Below are 27,781 nucleotides of genomic sequence, written 5' to 3' on the forward strand. Positions count from 1 at the left end.
AAGAATCAAACTTTGTCCAGTGGAAAGGAAGCTGCAGAACTAGGGGGTCATATGAAATGAAACTCCAAGGGAACAATATCAGGAACTATTTTTTCACAGAAAGGGTAGTGGATCCCTGGAATGGCCTCCCGGAAGAGATGAAGTCAAGAATGGTAATGAAATTCAAAAGGAAGTGGCATATATACTCCATAAGTTTAAGAAGCAGAGTAGCCTATGGTAACTGTTGGGGAAATATTTCTGCACTGGGAAGCTACACAGAGTAGCAGTGACAACAAAGGATGCATTCAAGGGATCCATCAAGGCACATCTTACAGTCCATTTATGGTTAGCTATCTGTTTACATTCTTTAATGAAGTTTGATCAAGTTCACTTAGGATGGAGGTGGAATAGGGGCAGTCCATTCTTGTACTTCTACAACTAGGGCAAGCTCTCAGTGCACCTCAAGAAGGAATGAATAAATAAAGTTGGGAGGAGGAGATTTGGCCATCGCCTGCTTTTATGGCAGCCTACATTGAGAGGCAGTTACAACCCTAAACACCTTGCTCAGCAGACTGAATGGACCATGTGGTCTTTATCTGCTGACATTTACTATGTTACTATGATCATTTTGCCAACCTTGGTTTAAGAAGTGTTTCTTGGGGATCAGATGGTCATGTGCTTTGACTGCTTCTCCTGTTTTTTTTTCTCTAGTCACCAGCCAAGATCCTCCAACCATCCAAAAGCATGGCCCTTGGGAGCAGCCCATCAGGACTCCCTTATCCTTTTCTATTACCAGGGCTGTCTCCCTCTGCAGCAGTTTCAATGCTGATGAGCTCAGGAGTGACGTAGCAGTGGTAATCGGAGCACGGTGGAAGCGTCCCAGTGCTACTGCAAGAACTGCACCATTGGCAGACAGCCCCTTCAGGCAGCTCTCCTTGGGCGAAAGGGATTTCATCATGCTTCTTTTGTGACAACTGGGAGTCCTCCAATTTTGGGGTACTTGGCTGACAACATTTCAACAGTAACTGATATGGATCCTTATTCGGCAGAGGTATAAAGCATTCAAATTTCTTCACCTTCATCTTTGCAAGAGAAATTAGATAACCAAGCAATTGGAATTAATTTATTTACTTCATACTAGTAACATTTTTAATGATTCAATGCTATGATGCTCTCTGCTTTTTCCATGTTAAAGGCATTAATAGTGGCTTAAAAAGCTGCAAAAAGATATTGTGTTTAAATTTGAAAGTCATATTTTAGAATGTATAAATTCCATATTTAAAACAATAAGAAATGTGCTACTATGAAATCCAATATTTCTGTAATTTATGGAAAATGTGATGTTATGTCTGATAATTTCTACCTATATTCTAAGTAAGAAAACCTAGAGAATATTTCCAAATCTAGAAGCATGTGCTTGAGAAATTTCCCTAAATTATCAGGAACCATAAGACGTTCTTTATGGTTCCAGATTCAGCTTTACTATCTGTTATAGAGCTGCTTATTTACCCCAGAAAAGGAACAACTGGGGGGAATACACTGCAATCTCTGGAATCACAAGTAGGAATAGTAGATATTTTTGGAAATCTCTCTCTAGAATGAAAACTGCCCCTTTACCGAAGATGCTGGAGTCTGATAACACTGAATTAATGCATTTATTTTTTTCTAAATGGGGGTAACCACCTGGAGCACAGTACAACCACTGCCTCCCAGCTTGGACACTGTCAGGGTTCTGGGTGGGTCAGGAGGTGGCCTGAAGTCACAGCCTGTTATTTAAATATCTGGGGGGGGGGGGAGAGAAGGGGAGGGGTACCAGGGCAAATATTTTTTATGTAGTTATCAGAGGGTATTTTCAATTCTCATTTGGCTGGAAAGGATAGGGGGATCCTGGGGAGAGACCTGTCGGGCCCCCTAAGTTATGATTTAAACTGGCCAGAAAGGTGTGGTGATTCTGTGAGGGGGCTGTCAGGCTCCCCACCGTAACTTTTTGATATGAAAGCAGATAGGGAGCAGTCACCTGGTTAAGTTTAGGCCTGAGGATTTTCTGACCAGATCTTGCTGGGTAAATTTATCCACGTAGTGTTGATTATCAGTGGTCGCTGGATAAACTTAAGCCCAGCCACTGAGATGCCTCCGTGCAGCCTTCTTTTTATCTAGAGGGGCCAGAAATTCAAAACTGTGCTGTGTCTAAACTCATTTCTAAATCTTTTCAGTATCAACCCCAATATTTCCATTTTTGCTGATGAAACCCAGAAGCTCTGTACAGGTTTTCCTGCTCTGAAATCAGCTGCTTTTTTCTTCACTGTCCATGTCAATACAAGATTTCATCAGCATAAGAAATTCTTTTGACCTGAAGTCTTTACATTATTTTTCAAAGAGTTTTCAACAATTTCTAAAGGAAAGAATAGGTGATTCATGGTCATCACTAGATGTTTAGGTTTTTTTTTATTAATGTTTTGGTTTGTATTTTTAATTCTTGGTTCACTCTGATTAGTGGATATTATTTGTTCTAGATTTCTTTTAAATATATAATTGTTGCTGTGTAATATCTTTGTTTTCTATACATTATAAATTAAGGAAACAAATTTTTAAAAAGTAAGGTGTAGGAAGGCTTCCAGTTTTGACTCCCTAAATCAGTAAGCCATCATGATTTATTAGAAAATATAAAAAAAAAAAAAAAAAACATACTAGAAAACCCTTCCTTGCAAAAACTTCAATACATCTTGCATTTTATCTATAATCAAGGCAGTGCTCATATTCCAAAACAATGCAGGTGAGGTTCCATCCCACATTAAAAAAAAAAAAAAAATTGGAAGGCCATGGCTCTCGCTCTCAGTACATATGGGACAGAGATACTTGCTTGGACCTTCTTTGATTTCAGAACTTACATATTAAAAATAGTGGAAACCAAATGCCTCTGGACAATGACAGCATCACAAACAAAACTCTCTGGGGTCTCTTTCAAGGTTTTGCCCCCTCCCAAAGTCCTGTTCTGGTCCAGCAGGCGCTCGGAATGGTCAACAATCGTCACAGTCCATCGCTGACCATTGTCCACTGCAAAAGGTGGGAGGTTCCAAATTTATCCTTGGTGCGGACATGCAAACAAGAGAGACCACTGCTTCTTGGACATCAAAGTTAAACAAACAGCCTGCCCCCTCCTCTCTGTCCAGAGAGTCGTGCAAATGTGGTCTTAAGGAGCACCCTGAGGAGGTCAAGACTTTCGGCTTGTCATAGCACACATCAACATTTGCACCACACACGAACTCGGCACATGGATTCCAATTGTGTCGCCCGAGAGCGGATATATAGCTTTTGTGCTTGGTTTTAAGCCTGTGTTGTCCCAAGTAATTAAGCCTTTTTGCTTATGAACTTGTGACTAAGTAAAGCATCTCTGAAGAGCTTGTAACATCAAAGCGCCTTCCACCGTCTGTCCCACATTTTTTAAAATTGGATTTCATTCTTAAAAGGAAAACTAATTAATTTAGTTGTAGACCTGAATACATTTAAGAGTGCCTTTTAGGCTCAGCAGAAGAAACAGTGATCATCCTGGGAAAAAGGGGTCTTTGACTCAGACACAGAATAAGCGAGACGGTGAGGCCTCAATGAGTCGAGAGACACTTCAGCTGTAATTCTGACACACCTGAGGGACAGAGGTTGAACTTCCAGATGTTAGTAGAGCTACGAGGAGGAGGAGGAACTGTAAGATGATACCCAAAAAAATCTCTCCTCAAAATCTTTAGTTACTAACTTATTTGGCTTATAAAGAGAAAGATATGAATTGTGGGAGATAGAGAGGGAGTGTATTATTCATACCTGTGATTCACAGCAATCAAATCTTTGTAATAATGTATTACAATCCTGAGAACCAGTCCAACACGACTCAAGACATAGTTCACTCACTAAATGCATTTACGACCACTAGCTCTTGATGCATAGTTCCAGTAGCAACATCAAATCCAAGCACAAGAGACAGAGGTACCTGCATCCAAAAGGTAACAAAACAGGACCTCTGCCTCATATTTATAAAACATTCAGCAACAAAACAACCACAGACTAATGATGTTACTGATCTAAATCGTGGAGACCATCACACTGTTAAAGGGCTTGCAAATGTTCGCATCAGAGAGATTACCTAGTGCAAATGCCTGGGTGCTCACTTAAGCGTAAAACCAGCCCCATTTTTTAATCATGGGCCTCATCCTTATGTTTAACTTGCTTTTTATATTTTTTCTATGCAAGTAAAACAAAACATGCTGGCACTTTTTTTTTCTCTCTTTCATTCTTTTTTTAAATCAAAGAAGACCTTAAAGACATGAATCATGTTTCGTGTAAAACTTCCTCAGGGGCCATCAAAATAGGCATGCAAAATCCACCAAATCTTAAAAAGATAGCTTGTATACACACTTAAGCAGCACGCTCCCTTTTTACGAGGTGGTGGATTATAACGCGCTTAAGGAGCACGCTCCATTTTTACGAGGTGGTGGATTATAACGCGCTTAAGGAGCACGCTCCATTTTTACGAGGTGGTGGATTATAACGCGCTTAAGGAGCACGCTCCCTTTTTACGAGTTGGTGGATTATAACGCGCTTAAGGAGCACGCTCCCTTTTTACGATTTGGTGGATTATAACGCGCTTAAGGAGCACGCTCCCTTTTTACGAGTTGGTGGATTATAACGCGCTTAAGGAGCACGCTCCCTTTTTACGAGTTGGTGGATTATAACGCGCTTAAGGAGCACGCTCCCTTTTTACGAGTTGGTGGATTATAACGCGCTTAAGGAGAACGCTCCATTTTTACGAGGTGGTGGATTATAACGCGCTTAAGGAGCACGCTCCCTTTTTACGAGGTGGTGGATTATAACGCGCTTTAGGAGCACGCTCCCTTTTTACGAGGTGGTGGATTATAACGCGCTTAAGGAGCACGCTCCCTTTTTACGAGTTGGTGGATTATAACGCGCTTAAGGAGCACGCTCCCTTTTTACGAGTTGGTGGATTATAACGCGCTTAAGGAGCACGTTCCCTTTTTACGAGTTGGTGGATTATAACGCGCTTAAGGAGCACGTTCCCTTTTTACGAGTTGGTGGATTATAACGCGCTTAAGGAGCACGCTCCCTTTTTACGAGTTGGTGGATTATAACGCGCTTAAGGAGCACGCTCCCTTTTTACGAGTTGGTGGATTATAAGGCGCTTAAGGAGCACGCTCCCTTTTTACGAGTTGGTGGATTATAACGCGCTTAAGGAGCACGCTCCCTTTTTACGAGTTGGTGGATTATAACGCGCTTAAGGAGCACGCTCCCTTTTTACGAGTTGGTGGATTATAACGCGCTTAAGGAGCACGCTCCCTTTTTACGAGTTGGTGGATTATAACGCGCTTAAGGAGCACGCTCCCTTTTTACGAGTTGGTGGATTATAACGCGCTTAAGGAGCACGCTCCCTTTTTACGAGTTGGTGGATTATAACGCGCTTAAGGAGCACGCAATCTTTTTATGATTTGGTTAATTTTGCATGCCAATTTTGACAACCCCTTGGGAAGTTTTACACGAAATATGATTCATGTCTGTCACGTCAACTTTGATTACAAAAAGAAAGAGAGAAAAAGATAAGTTTAAGGCTGGGAGACTATGTCCACCCTGCTGCCACTAACAGATTTGCAGGGCGGACATTGCCCCTGTGAGCCGGATTGGAGGCTGGAAGTAAAGTGGGGGAGGGCTATTAAGCATAGTCAGGGAAACATGGAATTCAAATTTGTGGAGTACATCTGATTGGCCTATCCCGTCAAAAGTAGCAGGCAGGAAAAAATAGTGATGATAGGGGCCATTAGCGGCAGTTGCAGCCAGTTCAGCATGAGGTAGAGACCTGAAGGTTTCCCCACCCATTCAAGGGGTTATGTATGGAGCGTCAGGGGAAGTTTTGTTTTATGTGCAGTTTTGGGAGTAAACCCGAACCAAGTTAATACAACGTATAATTAAAGGTGCTGGTTGGAGGCTCGACTGATGAGATGTGTAGCTGAGGGGGGGCCACTACACGAGGCAGCTTGATGGCAGTGTGATCACTGTGCGAGCAGCTGGCCCTCTATGGCTGCATCTCTAGAGGGAGCTGAACTGATGAGTACAAAAAACATCACCCTGCAAAGTGTGGAAAGTTTTTGAGAGCATTCAGTTAGACTGTAGGGTAGACTATCTTCCTGGTGCCTGCTGACTATTTGAACTTGGTGCTTGTGAGGCTTTTGTGTAAGTTTCAAAGTAAATTCTGGTTGCTTGTAGGAACTGGTTGTTTAAACCCCCGTCCTACCTCCCACCCCAGCTCCCCCCATTCCAAGATCAAATCTTTATTTTCCTAGCATGTAGACAGATGGACTCAAGACCAGTGGGTTATGCTCCCCTGCCAACAAATGGAGACAGAGCAAGCTGACATCACAGTTTATATACTCCTGCAGTGAACCAGCCTGCCAGTATTCTCTGTCTCCAGCAGATGGTGGATGTGCATCTCCCCATGGGGATTGTTTCAGATTTTGGAAGGAGAATTTAACAATGAAAAAGAAAAGCCCTGCTCTCCTGTAGTGATACCAAGTGGTCCCTCCCCCAGTTGAGAATTCCTGAGGTGATTTCCATGGCCCCTCAGATGTGTGATGGTCTCCACAATTTAGATCAATAGTTCAGTCTATGCTTTTTTGTTATTGTTGTTGAATATTGTCATTGTTACTGCAGATCTGTTTGGGTCTTAATAATTCTTGTCATATTTATAAAACTAGCTGACAACATAAGCGACCAAGTGCTCAAGGATAAACTAGATTTGACATGATCAGTTGATGTGGGAAATAAGAATCAAACAAAAATGCTATCTACATTGCTAGTTGGCTCTTATAAATGGGGTTTTTATAGATTTATATAGACAAGTATTTAAGGATCAACGGTAATAGGGAATTTTGATGTAAATCAATTTACCAATTGTGAATTACACTGTTTACTGAGAGCCCAAAGACCAGGATTCAGAAACATTTAGGCCATTGGGGCACACACAGTTCACCTGGCATTGTTAATGCAAAGGGAGGATCATTTTCCAAGTCATCTAACTGGGTAAGCAGATCCCCAGGGTGAAGACTGCAGCCTCTGAACATTTGGCGGCCATTCTTGGGGGCTTGACTAGGTCAGGGGAAGAAATTATGTACACAGAGTTGAACAAATGTCCAGTTGTTAATACATACTGGTCAGAGATCCTGGGTTTGTTTTTGTTGGGTTTTTTTAAACTTCAAATGGGTGTGAAAGCCTGCAATTTTAGGTCTTGAGGTACAGGGGCAGGGAGAATTCAAAATAGCAGTGAAATGACATTTGGGTTCAAGCTCAGCTGCACCATTCTCCTGGAGGGATGGCAAGGATACCCCTGATGTACTTCTCTAGCTTAGTTTGGGCAGGGCAGTCTGGATGAATAGGACAAATAATAATAAAATCAAAGGTAAAACACACCATACTTATAGACCAACTAGCCAACATAGGTATCAAAGGTTCAGCTCTCAGATGGTTTCAGTCCTTCTTAAGCAACAGATTCTATAACGTCAGGATAAACAACAAGGAATCTCTTCCAGTCCTTTCAGATCAAGGAGTCCCTCAAGGATCTTCACTTTCACCCACCCTCTTCAATATCTACCTCCTCCCTCTCTGCCACCTGCTCTCAAACCTCAAGCTTACCCATTACCTCTCTGCAGATGACATTCAAATCCTTCTCCCGATTTCAGAATCCCTTCAAAAAACGATCAGCTACTGGAATGACTGTCTCCAGCCAATTAAAGACTTACTCTCAAGCCTCAACTTAGTATTGAATGCCAACAAAACCAAAATGCTCATTATCTCCCATGATCCCCTCACCATCTCATCAAGCTCCTCTCAACCAAACTCAATTAGCAAGTTCTCACCTGACGTCAGGGATCTTGGAGCCTGGCTAGACAACCATCTAAACCTAAAAAAGTTTGTAAACACTACCACAAAGGACTGCTTTTACAAACTGCAAGTCCTCAGAAAGCTAAAACCCCTCCTTCACTTCACTGACTTCCGGCTAGTACTTCAATCCATCATACTTTCTAAGCTCGATTATTGCAACTCCCTCCTTCTCGGTCTTCCCACAAATACCATCAAACCCTTACAAATGGTACAGAACGCCGCCGCCAGAATACTCACAAACTCTAATAAAAGAGATCATATCACTCCAATCCTTCGTAACCTACACTGGCTTCCTATTAATCACAGGATCCTCTATAAAGTTCTCACAATCATTCACAAAGCAACATACAATCTTGCTCCGATCATGTTAAGCACCCAACTTCAACCTCATACATCTTCCAGACCAATTACAAGTGCATACAAAGGCACACTGCAAGCCCCACAGGTAAAATCATCACTGAGCAAACGAGCACTATCTTCAGGAGGCCCCCACCAATGGAACGCGCTCCCCCCAGGATCTAAGACTAGAACCAGGTCATCAGGAGTAAAAAAAAAAGCTAAAAACCTGGCTTTTCCGCCAAGCCTTCCCAGACATTTAATGCTACCTAGTCAAGATTATAAACCCAAATTATGGGATACCTCACTGTTTTTTTACTATTACGATTTTTTCAACTGCACTATGATTTTGAGCTCATACATTTCTTGTATTTATACTGTATTTACACTATTTTATAATATTACTATGTTTAATTGGTTATTTTGTTCTATTGGATATAGGGTCAAAATTCACAATACAGAATCCCAATATCACCACTCCACCAGAGGGGTGCCACAAGGTTCATCCCTCTCACCCACCCTATTTAATGTATACCTCCTACCACTCTGTCAACTACTCACAAAACTATGCCTTAAACACTTCCTCTTCGCGGACGACGTACAGATTGTGATCCCTATAAAAGATTCAATCTCGTCAACAATGGAATATTGGGATAGTTGTTTACTAGAAATCAAACACCTCCTTACCAGCTTAAACCTAGTCCTTAATGCGTCGAAAACGGAATATCTCCTTATAGCACCTGAAAACAACATCACGCTCTCAAAGCCACCTACCCTCCTACAAACCACCCATGTAAGAGATCTAGGAGCCATCCTAGATAACCGTCTTAACCTCAAACCATTCATAAACCGAACTACAAAAGACTGCTTCCACAAATTACATATTCTGAAAAGAATAAAGCCACTTTTCCACGCGCAAGATTTTAGATCAATCCTGCAAGCAATAATCTTCTCCAAACTAGATTATTGCAATTCTCTACTACTAGGCCTCCCAGCTTCTTACACCAAGCCTTTACAAATGGTACAGAACACAGCAGCTAGAATACTTACAAACTCCAGGAAAATCGACCATATCTCCCCCATCCTCAAAAACCTTCATTGGTTACCGATCCACTTCAGAATTATGTACAAAACCATCATGATTATCTACAAGAACATCCATCAACACACTCAACTTGACTTACAAATCCCTTTTAAAAAATACACAGCCGCCAGACCCATCAGGGAACATTACAAAGAATCACTTCAGGTACCTCATGCCAAAACTTACCAACATAAATCCTACAGTTCAAGAGCTCTTTCATCAGCAGGTCCAATCCTCTGGAACTCCATCCCACCGGACTTAAGAAAAGAACCATGCGCCCCAACTTTTAGGAAGAGACTAAAAACGTGGCTTTTTAAAAAAGCGTTCCCAGAACTGGATTAAATTCCCCACCCATCAGCACAAACACAAAGTTAGTGAACTGTAATAAACCCACTAACTTCATACGCAGTCACAGCATCTTATTATTATAATTCACAACAGCATCATATTTGATCATTTTTGCTACTCATCTATATTTTTATACTATACATATTTATTAATTGATACAGTTGGATAAAATGTTAATATTCTTCCTTCAATTTCCTCCCCTTTCAGATCCTAGTTATTTTTCCCTGTTTTTTGTAACTTTCTCACATCCTAAATATTGTTATTATACCTGTTAAGTCTCATTCTATATGTGACGTTGAATTGGGAAATGTTTTACTATGTTACTCTCTGCCTTTACTCACATTGTTAATTGTAAACCGGGTTGATGTGATTCCATCATGAAACTCGGTATAATAAAAATAATAAATAAATAAATAAATAAATATTGTTCTACGTAAAGCCCCTACTCTTTTTGGGCATTTCAAAGTTGTATGTAAACCGGAGTGATTTGTAGTTCCTACAAGAACTTCGGTCTATAAAAATAAATAAATAAATAAATAAATAAATAAATAAATAAAGGAAAATAATATACACTTGGGATAATTTACTACTGATTATTTCCACTGCCATGAAAGAATCCCTTTGATAAATCTGACCCATATATTCAGAAGCACTCACCTCTGATTTCTGTTGATGGCTGCCACCATTAGCGCTGTCCAGCCAAGTTTGTGTCTACTATTGACATCCACACCTTCAGACAACAACCTATGCCAAGGAAAGAGAGGTGGAGATTAGCTCAACATCAGCTTTAGAGATCTGGGATATCAAACCTTCTGCCACACTCGACATGCTGAGAGAAGAGATCATTAATGGTCACGACAGGCAGCCCACATCTGAAACCTCTGACCAGAAGGAGGCCATAAACTTTGTATGGCCTGAAATGTTTCTAGCAATAGACTGAAAGGCTTGTTTTTAAAGGGATTCTTAGCCCCATGCAGGATCGCAGCAGCACTGAAATGCAAGTCAGTTAGAAAATCTGCATTAGTGAAAGAATGTTTAAGGTACATTTTCCAAGGCTTACCCAGGATCCACATGGGTAGAATGGCTAAACCCATGTACATGCTTCTGATCGCATTAAAGCAAAGAATTCCAGCAGATGCATGCGTACATTTAAGTTTCAAAAATATCAGTGCGCATTTTACATCATCATTTAATACCATGGAACCGTACACAGAAATTTTTAGCTACATGGGAAGCTGGTATTCAGAAACAATATATACAGCTTCCTTGTGTTTAAAAACCAGCTGTGTGTGGTTCATGCTGAAAAATACAGGTGTAGTTTTTACGACAGATGCACAATTGAAAATTCACCCCCCTGATGTTTAGATGTTTATTTACTACTGGAGCAAGATAGTAAATATTACCATCCTTATCCCAAAGCTTGGGGGGATACCTGCACAGAGTGGCAGTTACTATTCTTGAGAGAAACATGGGGTAACCTGCACAGTGCAGCACATACAATCATAAGCAGCTTGCTGGGCAGACTGGATGGACCATTGGGTCCTTTTCTGCCATCATTACTATCGGGCCAATACAGTGCATGCAAATGCATGTTGATGGCCCTATTAGGTATTCCCGCACGATTCAGAAAACAAAATGTGCAGCCAAGCCGCACATTTTACTTTTAGAAATTAGCGCCTACCCAAAGGTATAGGCGCTAATTTCTTCAGGCACTGGGAAAGTGCACAGAAAAGCAGTAAAAACCGCTTTTCTGTGCACCCTCTCACTTAATATCATAGCAATATTAAGTCGGAGGGCCCGAAGGGTAAAAAAAAGTAAAAAAAAAGAAGAAAAAAAAATTTGAAGTTGGCCAGTGGCTGTCAGCGGACTCGAGAACAGACACCAGCAAAATTGAGCATCGGCTGTCAAACCCGCTGACAGCCGCCACTCCTTTTGCCCGTTTCTACCGCCGGGTCTCATTTAAATACTGAATCGCGCGCACAGGCGAGTGGCCTGTGCGTTCGCCCGCTCTCCCGCGGACTTTACTGAATCGGCCTGTATGTTAGAGGAGGCACAGCCTTGAAGATTTTTTTGTAAGATTTTAGATTTCATTATTTTTTTGACGAGGAGGCATAAAGCCATTTTCTATGTTTTGGTGAATTCTGCTGGCTTTCTAGCATCCCAGTGTGCTTCCAAAATGAGCACCAAGGCGCGAGACTGAACTACATGCGCAGCGTACGGTCAGCGCAGCTGCTTTCATCTGCCTGTGGAACTTGGTGGTGCTCTCCCCAAAACTTGGGGTGTCGGGGGAGTCGAACTGTATGAAAACTGGGTTCTGTCTAATAGTGATGTGCAAATATCGTATTTCCCACGGTTCGGGCCTTTGAAATTCAGGGCACTAATGGGAAAAATTAGTTCAGGGATTCGTTGTCCCCGAAACAGGACGAATTAGGCAATTTCGTTGAAATTGCCTAATTCATCCTGAATGAATGCACATCCCTACTGTCTAGCTTGCAAAACTATTTTTGCTTGCTGTGGGAAGTGAGACTGAGCTTGTTTGCTGTTTGGGAGGTGACAAAGCTTTCAACAGGAGTGGTTCTATAATGAGGCAGGGTGAGGCAGCCGCTTCAGGCAGCAAACTTTGGAAGCGGCAAAAACCGACACCCCCCCGCCAAACTCCTCTAGTGGCCGCCTCATCCTGTAGCCAAAGCAACAAAGGACCCGTGCAGAATTCCCCCACCCCCCACAGCTGGGGTCTCCATCTCAGAGATGTACAAAAGGGGATGAAGTGGGCAGACCGCCCCAGGTGCCATTGCCACGGTGACACAGAAGTAACATGCTGGCAGGGTTCCTACTCCCTGTCAGCAAAAGCAAGGCCCTGCAGTGCCACCAGCCTTTCCCTGTTGCTGGCAGCTGAAGAAAAGGTCTAAAATGTGTAACAGAGTGAGAGACTGGCCCTGTGAGAGTGAGTGCCTGTGTATGAGGGAGGGGCAGGGGGGGCACACACTCATCCCTCGCCTCAGGCAGCAGACTGCCTTGAGCAGCTCCTGGCTGTTATTTGTTATTCCCACTCCTGGGTCAAATCCACACTGTTCTCCAATTAGGGGGCAGGGAGAAAGTTTACATAACAGAGTCCACCTAGTGCTCTAACCAAATAAGTGCAAAACAAGCCCTCACTCAAATTTAAAAAAGAAATGCTGCCACAGAGTGAAGAAAAGCCCCAAAGAAATCACAGAAAGAATTGTTGAAAGTAACTGAAAAGGATGCGGACAGCAGTCCAGTAGCGAGATGGTTATCTGCTTTTTGGGGAGAGGCCATATTTTTGCACCCGGTGCAGAGAGACTCACACATTCGGATGTGCCAGGACCTTCCAGGGGAGCCAGACAGAACACCATCGCAGACAGGATGCTGGGCTCCATGGAGCACTGGTCTGACCCAGCATGGTCTTTCTTATGTTCTTAAGAGGACTCAGCTAGCAGGAAGTCCAAGCAAAACCCTGCTCAAGATGTCTCACCCAGGATATTACACCCACAGGCTCGGCCTGTGATATTTCCATCTAATATAAAGAATGTTGGGACCTAAGCAAGTGAGAATTTGCAAACAGACTCGACTGAATAAATAGTGTATTCCAATCTTCCATGAAGGATGCAGTGCTCCAGTATCTTCCCCCCCATTAATGTCGGGTATAACTGGAAAGAACTGTTAACATACAGCAGACCTCGTCCCCACCGCTGAAGGGTGAGACCAGACAGAGCAGGTGAATGCCAGGAACACACACTGCCTTCAGGGCTCAGGCTCCCCCAGTGACAGCAGTGAGACACACAAACAGCGAGGGCAGATCATATCAGCAGTGATGAAATCCAATCCCAGCTGCACACAAGACCCGTGTTGACAGTAACAACAGAGGAACAGTCCTCCGTCTGACTCGGGACCACTGGCCGGGCATGCCGTTTCCAGACTTGGGCGAAAGAGTATCCTGCCCAGCGTCACGGCTCCATCTGCAACTCTTCTTTCCTTGTTCCGCTTCTGTACACAGCCTGGAGCAGCACACACTGTCTACTACGACGTCAGTAACTTTCCCTTACAGTAATCAAGCAGGCCCCAAAGCCAGGATACAAGACGACACATGCAAAGTGATACTGTGGGCACCTGTCCCTAGGTACCTTCAGCTTTGGAGGACAATAGGACATTTCTAAGGGGCAACCAGGGAAGCAGCAATCAAAGTGCAGAGGCAAGCCCTGGTGGCCAGGACGCTGGTCTCAAAACATTTGGGAACATGTGTCAAAAAGCAAACAGCATCCCAGGATGCAGCAAAAGAAATTTCACCTACTAGAAACATGAGGAGGTAATGACCACCAATATTCTACAAAACCACGTAGACATTAAATAAAATATGAGGAAGGCAATAAGCTTTTCTATGGGCATGCAAGCTGATTTGCTATTTGAAAATGGAGCCAGCCTTAAGTGCCCATGCACTGAAGCAAACTCAAAATATGCACCAGAAACTTCACCTACAAATTTGATCATGGAATCTCGGTGTGCAATCTCCCTCCCTTGAACTAAGTCCACCCATTTTTTCTACCAGGTAAACGTCTGTGTGCTGTGAGAGGTGATAATCAGACCAAGGTTTTCATGGATCAACATGGGTTAATCCACAGAAATAGTTCCGATTTTTCTCCCCTTTAAGCATTAGGATTCACAGGAACCAAGTCCCGTTTTCACACAAAAGACAGACACTTGGAATAAGCTACCCCAAGACATGGTTACTGCATGGGTAACAGAGCAGCTTTCCAAGTGATGCTGACATTCTTACAAGCAAAAATAATCACAGGACATTGGTACATGAGTTGTTAAAAATGTATTGGGTAGGTTATAAACCCACCTTCTATGGTTAAAAAAAAAACAACCTAGAGACAAGAAAACAAGAGAACTCAGAAAAAGGTTATGTTTTATTTTGATGATTCCAGCTCGCTCTGCAGCTTAAAAGTTTTGTTAAAAAAAAACCCCAGGCACAAAAAGCGTCAAACATACAAACATATCGTTCACAAAATCCTAAACACAGGAAGAGAAAATCCTGCTGAACTCATGTCCTGAGGAATCAGGGCCGCCATTCATTTTATCCCAGCCTGCCTGAAAGGTCCTGGAATCAATAACAATATGGTGACTGATAAATGTATTTTACCAGCTGACATTCTCTCTCAATTCAATAAAATCCTCTCTGCAATTATCATTTAAATATTTATTTATAAATCACTGGCACGAGAAATAAGAAAGCAAAGAATACCGTACACAAAGTGTCACAGCTACCTTTCTTACAGTCATGAATCTAACCAAATAAACTATATTTTGGCACCAAATATTTGAAGTTTAGCAACTAAGAAACCATTAATTCTGACTGCTATGAATCCACATCACCACCATTTCACCTGAGTGATCACTGACCATGCATATACAGTTGGATGATGCACATTTTAAAAGCCCCACAAACTCCACGTTTGCGTATCATCTTGGATTTTTCATTCAAGTTTGAGTAAGGTTAAGGACTTAATTATAGATTTAAAGCATTCTGAGAGCTGAAGTCTGCTGAAATGTCCATTCATGCACGATCTTTATGACTAAAAGAGAAAAACATATTGGTGACTAGTGAGCTGACTATATCTTAAGAGCCAACACAGAGCACATGGAAATGTGTCAGCTATAAGATTCACAAACCACTAATTCTTCAGCCAAAAGCTCTCAACATTTGGACCTTGCCATATTAAATTGGCTTTTGAGCACTGCTTGGCTAAAACTACAGGCAGTCAAGAGCAGTGAAGGTAGGGATACAAGGCCAGGTGGAAGCTTTGCAGATGTTTTCTATGATAGCTCTGACTTGATAGGTCCTTACGTTACTTTGAAGCTCTCCTGACTGATCATAACAATAAGAGATGCAATCAGAAATCCATGTGGAAAGAGGTCATTTTGTAACTTAAAATCCTTGTTTGCCTGAGCTGAAGGAGAGGAACAGTTGTGAAGATTTTCTGTAAGACCTTGTTCTCTCCAAACAGAATACTTGTTTGTGAGGTAAACCCAAATAGAGTGGATTGCAGTATACATACTTGGTAATCACTAAGCTGTGAAGAACAGTTGCCATATCTGCTTGGGATAAAAAAGGACACAGGTGACAGAGTATCCACAAGTCACACAAGGAAGCTTGAACCACTGAAGAAATCTTAAGAGCAAAGGAAAGATCAGCATGCACTGTCACGCCTAAAGCACACTTGCTGACTAAGGATTAAAAATAACCATTCTAGCAAAAGTATTGGGGGGGAGAGAAAAGCATAGATGGGTTCTTTACCCACAAAACTTCAGTCTGTTAGAACTAAATCAAGATGAGACTGTACTCAGAAAAGAATTAAATCGAGTAATAAAATCGTGACAATTTGCAGTAATTTCTGAGCTTTAAGTGGCATTGAGCTTGCAAATGATGCAACATGAACTATTACTGCTATATGGCCTAGCTGGCTAAAACTTCCCTGTTTGGATAAACTTTGGTGAGATCATGTACACTCTGTTGCCTTTCCCAGTGTGGTATCCAGGCAAGCTCCTATAAAATCTAGTTTGTGTGTTCTTGCACATTGGATTTTGGTAAATTGATGGTGAATCCTATGGACTGAAGGATGTTCACTGTACAGAAAGTGGAGGCAAGAGCTTCATGAAAAGAATTACTGGATATGGGTCATCATCTGAACAGGGAAAACAAAGACATTTTTCTTCCTTAAATAAGCAAGAACTACAGCGAGGCATTTTGTCAACACTCTGGGTGCTCCCAAAAGGCCAAAAGGGAGAGCACTCCACCAATAAAATCCATTGGCTGTGGTGAAAGGAAGAAATTTCCTATGAGCCTTGATAACTGACATGCGTGTAAGGCCTCTCTGAGGTCCAGTCGCCGATTTCTAAATAAGGGCTGATGATTCTAAAGAGTTTATATTTAACTTTTCTTTCTTTGGTTAGTTGCTGAGATTTCTCAAGTCCAAGATGGGATGCGACTACTGGTTTTCTTCAAAACAAGGAAGTACTTGAGTAGAATCTTAGGTTTCTTTGTGGATAGGGATTGGATCCACCACATTTAATCAAAGGAAGGTTAACAGAATTCATGGAGTGATTATTTCAATGCAAGGTTTTGAAATTTAATTGATATCGCTGGTGGTGTTAGGGTCATGTGATGCCGTGAATGGCGTGAGATGTGAAGTCTCTTGCTCCATACCAACTTTTGCTTCATCTGTCTCCATCAACCTCTTTTACCGTACTTTTTTGACTGGCAGGAATGCAGATTGTTGTTCTTTATCACTAGGACGCGGGTTCTGGGAATGTCAGCCCTGCCGATGAGACGGAACAAAGATAAAGATAAAGAGAAACCGTGGCCTAGCAACAAAATGGCGGAGGCACGACAGTCGCCTGAGGTTCCCTTACTGAATGGAGTCGTGATTGCTGAATTAAAAGTGGCAGTAGTCAGGGCCCTAGAACCGGAGTTTCAAAAATTGTCTGCTAAATTAGTCAAAATGCAAGAACGCATGGTTACCTAGGAGACTTGTTTCGGGGAGACTGAATAACGGGTCTCTGCCAATCAAGATGCAATCACGGCTATCGGGGCTGAAACGACCGGCATAAAAATGCTGCTTAAGCAGCATGAAGATCGACTTGAGGAATTAGAAAATCAAACTCAGCGAAACAATCTCAGGTTAGTCAGCCTCCCCGAATCTTTGGCAGAAGCCGGCCTTGTTGTTTTCAGAATCCTGGCTCATAAGTGAATTGAATCTCAATGAACCAAGGGGGCCGTTACACATCGAGAGCGCGCACCGGTTGGGGAAACATCAAAATAAATCAGAGAAACCACAGGTGGTGACTGCAAGAGTTTTAGACTTTGCCTATAAGATTGTGATCTTGTAAACCTTGTGTTCGGGCAAGAAACTTACTTATAAGAGGAACATCTTGGTTTTCCAGGATTACTCTTCCCAGTGTGCACATGTCTTCACAAGCTGGCCAGAGATTTGCTCTGCTGTATCCAGCTAAACTGACTCACAGAGGGAGTTCATTGGTGTCAATCTGTGGCAGAAGCAGCAAGCTTGGCAGAAAGCTTGGGAAAAGCTGGATATGCCGGTGATAGATAAAATAGATACTTTTTTTTTCCACTCAGAGCATAGAAAAATTTCTCTTTCATTGATTAATAAAGAATTACAAAAGCTGGAACATGAAGAATGAGTTCCTATTCTTTGCGAGCGGTGGAGACAGGAGAGTGGTTTTTCATTATAAAGTAATAACTTGTTAACTTGCATCAAGGCAGTGAAGAGCTTAACTACTAAAAGTTATTTAAGAGAAATGCAAACTAAATTTTTACATAGGGCTTTCTTCTCCCAACAAATGGAATTTAAGGCCCATATTGTTCCCACTGCAAATTATTTGAATACACACTGGATAAAGATTCTCTTACTCATCCATTTTGGAGCTGTCCCATAATCTCTCGTTTTTGATCTAGGATCTTGTTTTATATTAACAAGTTGATGGAGTGTGATATTCCTTTACAACCAAAACTCTTATTGTTTGAAGTCGGCTTATCCAAGTATGTTCAGAAAATAGGGGAGAAGTTTTTGGTTCGGAAATTATTGGTTCAGAGGAAACGCTCTTTTTTTATTGGCATGGAGGGTAGTCACGCCACCCTCTTATTGGCAATGGCATAATGCTGTCCATAATATGTTTATGGAGTCATTGGCGGCTCACTCGTCCTTCCATTCCAGGACTCAATTTCTGGAAATGTGGGACTTACTGTATATATACAGCGCCTTTCTAGCAGAGCTAGGAGTTTAATTTTGAATACCCTGTAGAGAAATCTTTAATATCCACACTAGATATTACACAAGGAATGGTGATAGGAGTGGAGGGGTGGGGGTTAGGTAGTGGAGGAAGAGGGAAGACTTAGGATATACAGAAGGGATCAGGCGTACAAGAGCACAAAGTATGATCTAATCAAAGAATATTATGGTTCAAAATATGTTGGGTGGGTATGCAGGGTTGGGAGAAAAGTGACAAAAGTTTATATTGACCTATATTATCATAAGACTGGTTGTAACTTTTTTGCATGGTTTATCAGTATTCTCATGTTATGTACTGTACATTGTCTTTTTTTGTAGTTTTCACTTGAAGTACTGTTTGCTACTGAGCAGATATTAATAAAGATATTTAAATATAATTGATATCCCTGATATGATCTTTAATATCCAATAGTCTGTTGTCATCAAAGACCATAATGAGCTGAAATGTTGAAGCCTTCCCCCCACTGTAAGTCTGTTCAAATCTGAGAACTTTAATCCTGTAGTCAAAAGCTGGAATTAAAATTTAGTTGTGTCTGCTAGAGAAGCCTGGATTGAGCTCTCTCCCTAGCATAAGACCTACTTTGCTGCTGCTGCTCCTACTGCTGTTGTAAAGGGGGTCACTGAAAAGGATACTTCTTCATGAATAGAAGTATAGGCTTCCTGTAATGCTGAGGATGACCTTTTCTACTTGTAGGTGGTTGCCGTTATAGCTGCTGATAGGGTCAGGGGTGTGGAGCACTGATCTTTAAGATGGGTAAAGTGGAACATCAGTGGACCAGATTAAAAAGAGCTATAATAAGAGTCAACAAACCTTTATGTAAGAAAAATAAAAAATAGGAGGAAACAGAGATGGTTCTCCCAAGACGTGTCTAAAAAGTTAAAAGCAAGAAAATAGGCATTCGAAAAATACATAGGAACTCAAAAACAGAAACACAGAGAAGAATATCTGGTGAAGGTGAAAGAAATGAGGAAAAATCAGGATAGCAAAAGCTTAAGTGTAAAGATTGCCAATAAGGTAAAGCAAGGTGACAAAACATTTTTCAGATACATCAGAGAAAGGAGAAAAGCCAGAGATGAGATACAGAAATGTTACCTATTAATCTTATTTTTTTATTTATTGAAGAATTTCTTATACCGATATTAGTAGGGACATATCATATCGGTTTACATCATAACTAAAGAGTGGAAAATACAATGAACAGGTATTGGGGGAGGGCTCACATAGGAGCAAGTAAAAGTAAAGATTAGAGAAGAACAAAATGAAGGGCTGCTCAAAAGACGATTGAGAGCCGTTAAACAATAACATAGTAGTGTGGCAGTTGTGCCCAGAACTTTGTACAAGGTTCAGTAAGTACTAATAAAGGGGGGGGGCGCCAGGGGGGGTTATGGGGGGGAGGAGTTATTGGGGTAAGCTTGCTTGAAAAGCCAGGCTTTTACATTGGCCCTGAATTTAGAAGAGCAGGTCTCGAGCCGGAGGTTAGGGGGTAACGAGTTCCAGAGTGTGGGTCCGGCAATAGAGAGGGCTCGATCCCTCGTGGAGGTGAGGTGTGCCATTTTTAGGGAAGGCACGTGGAGGGTCCCATTGTTGGAGGCTCTGGTGGAATGGTTAGATCGTATTGGGCGGAAGGGCTCATCAAGCCAATTTAAGTTGTGGGAGAATATGGATTTGTGAATCACGGTCAGGGTCTTCTTTCCTTGAATCCTGCTAGACCAGTCCAGACAGGTGAGTGTTTCCCCATGCCAGCACAGAGCAGTTATCTGTGATCGTATCCCTACTACGTGTGTGGTGCAACCTAGAAAAAGCTAGTAATGACAATGCACTGAAAAATAAAAGTATTAAAATATTCAACAATTAACAATTTCAAGTTTTAAAAGGAAGAATTCTCTTAAACAAGACTAACTCTTCTTAAGAAAAAGTTAAAGGACAAGAGGAAGAAGGAGAATGAGGAATAAGAAAAAGCAAGGCCCAGAGGATGCTCTCTTACGATCCCTGAGAAAAGAATCTTTGAAGAATGTCATTATGTACCTCAGTTTTCTGCAGAGAAAAACCCTCTTCTTTATTAAGACCCAGCTTCCTGGGAGGATGCTGGACTGATGTAGCAGGATTCAAGGAAAGAAGAATAACAGGTAACAAAATTTCTCCTTTATCATCCTGCTACACCAGTCCAATCAAATGGGAAGTACCAAAGCAGGGAGGAAGTCCGAGCCAGCCTGAGAACACCAGCCCCAAAAGCACCATCCTCCTTAATGAAAACATCTAATTCATTAATGCTTCAAGGAAGAATGCAATGATGAATAAGGAGCTGCTTTGCAATCATCATCTGGAGCTATGGCCATCACTTCCACTCTGGAGGATGACTGTGCTCTAGCTGAATGAGCCCCAGAGAACCTCTGGAGCCTGATGACCCTTGAACAAGTACGAGGAAGTAGCTATCTCCTTAATACATAGAAATATAACAGCAAAATAAGACCATATGGCCGCTCTAGTCTGCCCATTCGCCCAACTGATTTAGCTTTATGACTCCCATCACTCCCTCAGAGATCCCCTGCTATCCCTGTGCTTTCTTAAATTTAGATACTGTTTTCATCTCCAGCACCTCCACTGGGAGGCAGTTACATGCATCCATTACCCCCTTTCAACCTTATCCCATGACCCCCTCGTTCTAGAACCCCTTTCCAATGAAAAAGACTCACCTCCTGTGCATGGAAATCTTTGAGATATTTAAATATGTCTATCATATCTCCCCTATCTTGCCTTTCCCTCTAAGGTATACATATTTAGATCAGTTTATTCCCATATGCCTTAGACTGAAATTCACTGACCATTTTAGTAGCCACACTCTGGACTGACTCTAACCAGTTTCTATCCTTTTGAAGGTGCGGTTTTCAGAATTGTACACAGTATTCCAAATGAGATCTCACCAGGCACCAATACAGGGGCAATATCACCTTTTTTCTACTGACCATCCCTCTCCCTGTGCACCCAAGTATCTTTTTGGCTTTGGAGGCTGCTTCTCCCTTATGCAATCCTCCAAACAAAACAACTTATCAAACTGATGGAAGTAGCGATCTCCAACTGCCTAATGAGAACTTGACGGACATCCAAAATTTCAAAGACTTGATACTATCCTGAAGGCTGCCAAGAAAATGGACTGATTCAGATGGAAATCAGACAATACCTTAGGCAAGAAAGAGTGAACCAGTCAAATAGAAATTGAATCCACTGAAGAAAACAACAGAAAATGATCTCCACAAGAGGGGCCTGAAGCTGGAGATACACCTTTTATAGAGATATGCCCTCTTTTGTAGAGAGGGCCTGAAGCTCAGAGATCGCTACCAGAAAAACCACCTTGACAGCGAGACCTTTGACAGAGGTATGTTTCAGTGGTTCAAAAGGAGACGTCACAAGAGCCTTAAGAACCAGGCTGCAGTCCCACTGAAGAACTACTAGTTGGAAAGCAAGAAGCAATCTCTTTACTCCTCCATGAAACCAAGTAACATCCTGATGGGAGGCAAGCGAGAACCTTTGAACTCTACTCCTGAAACAGGAGCTAGCAGCCACCTAGAGAATTTAGAGTCAATCCTTTATCCAAACCTCACTGAAGAAAGGCTAAAAAGCTAGAGATATCCGCTCGCCACAGAGACACTAAGCACTCCCTACAGAAGGCTTCAAATTGATGCCAGACCCAAACAAAGGCATGAAACTGAAAAACAAACACTTGGAGCGGCATTATGAAGAAATCTGGGCCTACAGAGCAATCAAGACTGTGAAATTAAGATAAATGTTAACTCTGTTCACTAAATATATAATAAGTGATCTTTAATCACCCGAAATTTTATGAGGTCTTTATAAACAGTAAATGAAGTTTTCCTTATGTATGGCTATTTAATAATCTATAACTTAAGGTTGCCATACTTTATTCAGTTATATAATTTTGTAGACCCAAAAATAAGCCAAAGAGGTATAACTCTTCTGGGCCTTCAAAAGGGTAGAGCAGTGGTTCTTAAGCTATGTCACAAATGCACGTCACCATCTTCCGCTGGGAGGATACTGCGCTTCCTAGTCCAGCTGTTCTTCCCTCCTTCTCCTCGGCATGAAAATACTGACTGCCTGGGTGGAAAGCAGCAGCAAAGCTGGTGAAAGCATTTGAGGGGAGCGGCAGCAGCAACATGGCCTTTCCTTCTTCCCACCCACGCAGCCTGGAAGATTATGTGGTGTGTAGGGGCCCGCAAACATACAAAGAGGTCATACCACCATCAGAAGAATGAGCAGCATTGACTCTGGGCCTGATTAATCAGCAGGAAGAGCAGCACAGGCCCAGAGTAAGAGGAGTAGCAGGAGGTAGAGATCTACATTCCAAGGCTTCCTTGGTCAACCCGGAACCACTAAGACAATGCTAAAAATTCCCTCCTCCTCTATTCTTCTTAAGGTCCTCCCTATCAGAGGCCAAGAAGGAAACACATACACCAACTTGTTTCAGCCATGGCTGGATCAGAACATCTATGCTTTCAGCATTGAATTCCCAGCGTTGAATGAAATAATGGTGGATTTTTGCATTCTTGCGAATTGCCATCAGATGCACATGAAGAATGCCCCAACCAATGTTCTTTCTAATTTTTGAAAGACTAAGTGTGTAAAAATGTTCATGTGCAACTTTTTATAAGCAGAGTTCAAAATTTGTGCCCTACAAGCCAGTAGCATGCAAATATCATCAGAATTTCTTGTATGCAAAAATAAAAAAAATAAAAAAAAAAAGAATTTCTTGTATGCACCATGTTTTGCTGCGTACACAGGGTTCATGACCTATGTGCATCACACACGTGCACAATGTAGAGGGAACAGTGGCCCAACAGTCCACTATCATTTGAAACGCTTTGTACTAAGCTCCCATTCACCAGGATCCAGTAGGCTGCTGCTGAGAAAATCAGTTGGTATGTTCTCCTGGCCTGCAATATGCACTGCCAACAATTGCAGCAGGTTTTCTTCTGCCCAATGAAAGATAATCCAGTGGGATCACTGAGAGGAGAGGTTCACCTTGCTGGTGGCTTGGGACATTGTCTTTTTTTAAAAGTATTGGGGCAAAGTTAACTATTTGGGAATATTATTTAGTGTGTTTGTGCTTTTAATAGTAAGGCAGCGAATAAACAGAAGTTAGACAGTATTTTTAAATAGTAAGTCAGTAAGGCAGCTAGTAAATAGTAGTTAGTGTATTTATTTTTAAAAGTCTGTAAGGCAGCTAGTAAGCAGAAGTTAGAGTGTTTGTATATAAAAAAAGAAAAGAAAAGAAAAAAGTAACCAGAAGCTAGAAATAAGCTAGGAGCAGTCTAAGTAAAAAGGTTGAAAAGTTCAGTTCAGTTACTCACCTTGGAAAGGTGTTGAGGTAGTGTGATTTGGTTTGATTAGGTACCAACATTTGTTAATCAAGAGAGCAGTGAGTCACTCTGGCCGACTAACTGAAGTTAGACTTTTAAATTCTTGAAAGATATTATTGTAGAGAGCCTAAATGTTCTCTACCAAGAGTATCTGGTTCATTCTAAATCAGTAGGGGGACAGAAGTAGTAAAGGTGGGAGGGATAACTCACCCATGTAGGAGCCTAATATAGTAAGTTCCTGGCAAACAATAACCCCTGCCTCCATCTTAAGGTGTGGAAGCCAGAGTTGAATTTTGGATATTCAATCAAACAAGGTAAAAAAAAACCTCCCAGCCTAATCGCAGCTGCTAGAGGATCTGGTAATTTTTAAACATCTCCAACAAGCAACAAATCTCCATTTGTCACTGTCTAACCATTAATAGTTATTCTACTCAAAAAATACAACACTCCATCTTTCATTGTCTTTATTAGAGATAAAATTCTACATGGCTATAGCACAGTTGCTCTATCCATCCCATCTGAGCCCCTTAGCCCCCGGGGCTCATCTCTAATAACTTTCATTAACAGGGCATGTAACCAATCAATGCTTAATTCTCTGATGACAGCATTCTTACATCACATCATTATTCTTATTGTCACATAATTGGTCCAATCATAGACCTTATTTAAGGTCTGCTGCCAATCATTTATTGTCCCATTGTAACCAAGTACAAATACTGAAACCATACCCATTTTTCTTACATACTAGGTGTCATCAATTATATCATGCTAGGTGTCAGTTGCAAAGTCTGATGCAATATTGCACAACCCATCTTTGGAGTCAGCATGTAGGCTGCTCCATATTTTGACTACAATGTGCCCAAACAAAATCTGACAGTACATTCACTTCTTGAGATAACCAACTCAGAATACAACATGTTTGCTAAGCTCTACAAAATCTAAAATGTTTCCACTGTGCTTTTCCATATATCCAATCCATCAAATATAGAGACCTTTAAGAACCCAAAGAAAGGTTTTTCTTACTCTAAATTCCACATAACCCTTCTGGGGCAGCATGTTCATTGCTATTTCCTATTTTGCTTTAATTTTTGCTGATAAAGGACTCAGAGGTCTCTGTGGTTGATCCCTGGGCAAAGTATGGTGACAGAATATCTTTACTCATTTGAGTACCATGTTTTTGAAAATCTTTTTCTTTACCCAAGGGTGATGTTTTCCACCCTTCCTCAGTTTCTTGGTTTCCTTAATGAAGTACGGAGTGTCCCTTTTGATTTTTGCAGGGTAACCCAGGATTCTGGCACTCTGATATTTTCCTTTTTGTTCTACATCAAGAGGAAGCATGCATTTCATTGAGAGAGGATCATAGGGTCACAAGTATCCTCCCGGAGGGATGGCATAGGAATCATCTACGGGGAGGAGTAAAATGGGAGAGAAGACTTTGTGGACCCACTGTGAGGTTCACTACCATCTTAAAGAAATAATGGGAGAAGCAAGACTGATACACTTTAGCTACCACCAGCATGATGGATAAGAGGCGAGAAGAATTACAGCAGAAGTAGAAGAATTAATTTTTCCATAAAATACACCAACTTGACTAAAGAGATATCCCATCAGTTGAGAGGGAGTTGATACTACCACATGATTTAGACAGGAGAATAACTAAATGTGACAACTAGCATTCAATGAACATCAGAAACCACTGAAGCAGAGGTAAGGGACACAAATTTACAAAGAGAAAACCTTGGAACTTGTACATCAAGTTCCGGAAATAATCAAAGCTGTAAAGAATTTTTCCATCAATTACATAAATTCAACAATAAAAAGTTATGTTGGAAATAAGTCTCCAGTGTAATTTGCTGCTGTTTATAACAGATCATCAGTGTTGTATGCAATTAACTTTAAAGTGAGATTTGACTTAAAGCAATACACAGGGCCTAGAAGAATGATCTTCCCCCCACTCAGGGAATCTTGGACACTCAGCATTAACATCATGGGAGGACTGGGACATGTAAGACTATATTAGGTTCCAGAAACCACACTTCATCTAGGACTATCAGCCCAGGAGTTACTTTAATGATGCTCAGAAATCAAACATTTTCCAGTGGAAAGGAAACTATAGAACCAGCAGTCATGATTTGAAACTCCAAGGAAGTAAACTCAGGAACGTTGTCAGGAAATATTTCTTCATGGAAAGGGTGGTAGATGCATGGAATATCCTCCCAGAAAGTGGTGAATACATGTATTGAAATGAAATTCAAAAGGGCATGGGATAAACACAGAGGACGCTTAGTAGCTAGAGTTAGTTACCTACAACAGGCGATCTCCAAGGACAACAGGAAGTCAGTACTCAGATATGGGTGACATCGGATAGAGCCCAGCACTGAAGACTTATGTCAAAGTTTCTAGAACTTTGACTGAGCCTCTCTAAGCATGCCCAGCATGCACCTTACCATGCAACCACACAAGGTCCCCTCAGCCTTATAACATAGAACTGAGGAATGAAAAATGAAAATAAAAACCCATGAATAGGAAACCCAACTCCACGGAGTGGAGGACGGGGTTCATGAGGACTGACATCCTGCTGACCTTTGAGAACACCTGTTGCAGGTAAGCAAATCTGCTTTCTTCAAGGGCAAGCAGGATGGAAGTCCTCACATATGGGTGAATCCTTAGTTACAGGTTGGCCCCCCCCCCCAACATAAAAGGGGACCAACACAAAACAAGTGCTAACGGGCACAACAACCAGTTTTGTTGGTAACATGGAGAGGGGCAGCCTAAACAGAAAGAATGGGCCCTAGGCAAGAACAGAGTTGGGTTCTACACCTCAAACAAGTTTCGAAGGACAGATTGTCCAAATCTGTCGTCACATCGGACATTCGTATCCAAACAGTAATGTGATGTGAATGAATAGATGGCACTCCACGTCGCAGCTCTGCAGATCTTCTCCACGGGAACTGCTCGCAAGTGGGCCACCGAAGCTGCCATGGCTCTGATAGTGAGCCTTGACATGGCCCCCACGATGCAATCCCGCCTGGCCGTAACAGAAGGAGATGCAGTCTGCTAGGCAATTGGAAAGCGTCAGCTTGGCAATGGTGATCCCCAACCTGTTCTGACAAAAACAAAATTTTTGGTGGACTCTCTAAGAGCTTCTATCCACTCCAAATAGAAGGCTAAGGTTCTTTTACAGTCTAAAATGTACAGGGCTTGTTCGCCTTGATGCGAATGGGGCCTGGGAAAAAATATTGGTAGGACGATGGACTGGTTAAGATGGAAGTCCAAACCATCTTAGGCAGGAACTTAGGGTGCGTGTGCAAGACTACCCTATCATGAAAAAATTTTGTGTAAGATAAATAAGTTACTGAGGCCTGGAGCTCACTAACCCTGCAAGCTCAGGTATCGCCACCAAAAATGACCATCGAAGTCAGGTACTTCAGGTCACAGGAGCCCAGAGGCTCAAAGAGAAATATCATCAACTGAGCTAAAACCACGTTGAGGTCCCAGGACACAGCAGAAATCTTTATAGGAGGCTTCAACTGAAGCAAACCCTGCATGAATCATACAACTATAGGCTATACAGAGATGGGCTTACCTACTACACCATAGTGATATGCACCAACTCTAACGGAGTTGGTCTTCAGACCAGTCTCCGAAAGTTACAGAAGATTGTAAAGCAGTTGTGTGAAACAAGAGAAAGGATCTAGGACCTTCTGCTCACACCACACCGAAATCCTCCTCCACCAGTGCACAGGACTTGCTAGTAGAAAGCGTTCTGGAAGCCACCAGGACCAGAGACACACCCTCACAGATCGAGAGGTTGTAGGCTCAGCTTCTCAACACCTAGGCTGTGAGTGACAGGGTCTGCAGGGTGGGATTGTTCAGTTGACCTGCTGTATGCCACAAAGGC

The 27,781-nt window shown here is 41.9% G+C and overlaps 1 protein-coding gene across 1 annotated transcript in view; it reads right to left on the reverse strand.

Annotated features, from left to right (window-relative positions):
* Positions 1–27,781, reverse strand: part of CLPB (ClpB homolog, mitochondrial AAA ATPase chaperonin) — a 346,145-nt gene that overhangs the window by 298,791 nt on the left and 19,573 nt on the right. The window contains 1 exon segment of the mRNA XM_029602044.1: positions 10,337–10,423. Within this exon segment, the coding sequence (XP_029457904.1) occupies positions 10,337–10,423 (87 nt within the window).

The sequence above is a fragment of the Rhinatrema bivittatum genome, chromosome 5, assembly GCF_901001135.1.
Source record: "Rhinatrema bivittatum chromosome 5, aRhiBiv1.1, whole genome shotgun sequence".
NCBI classification, from domain to species: Eukaryota; Metazoa; Chordata; class Amphibia; order Gymnophiona; family Rhinatrematidae; genus Rhinatrema; species Rhinatrema bivittatum.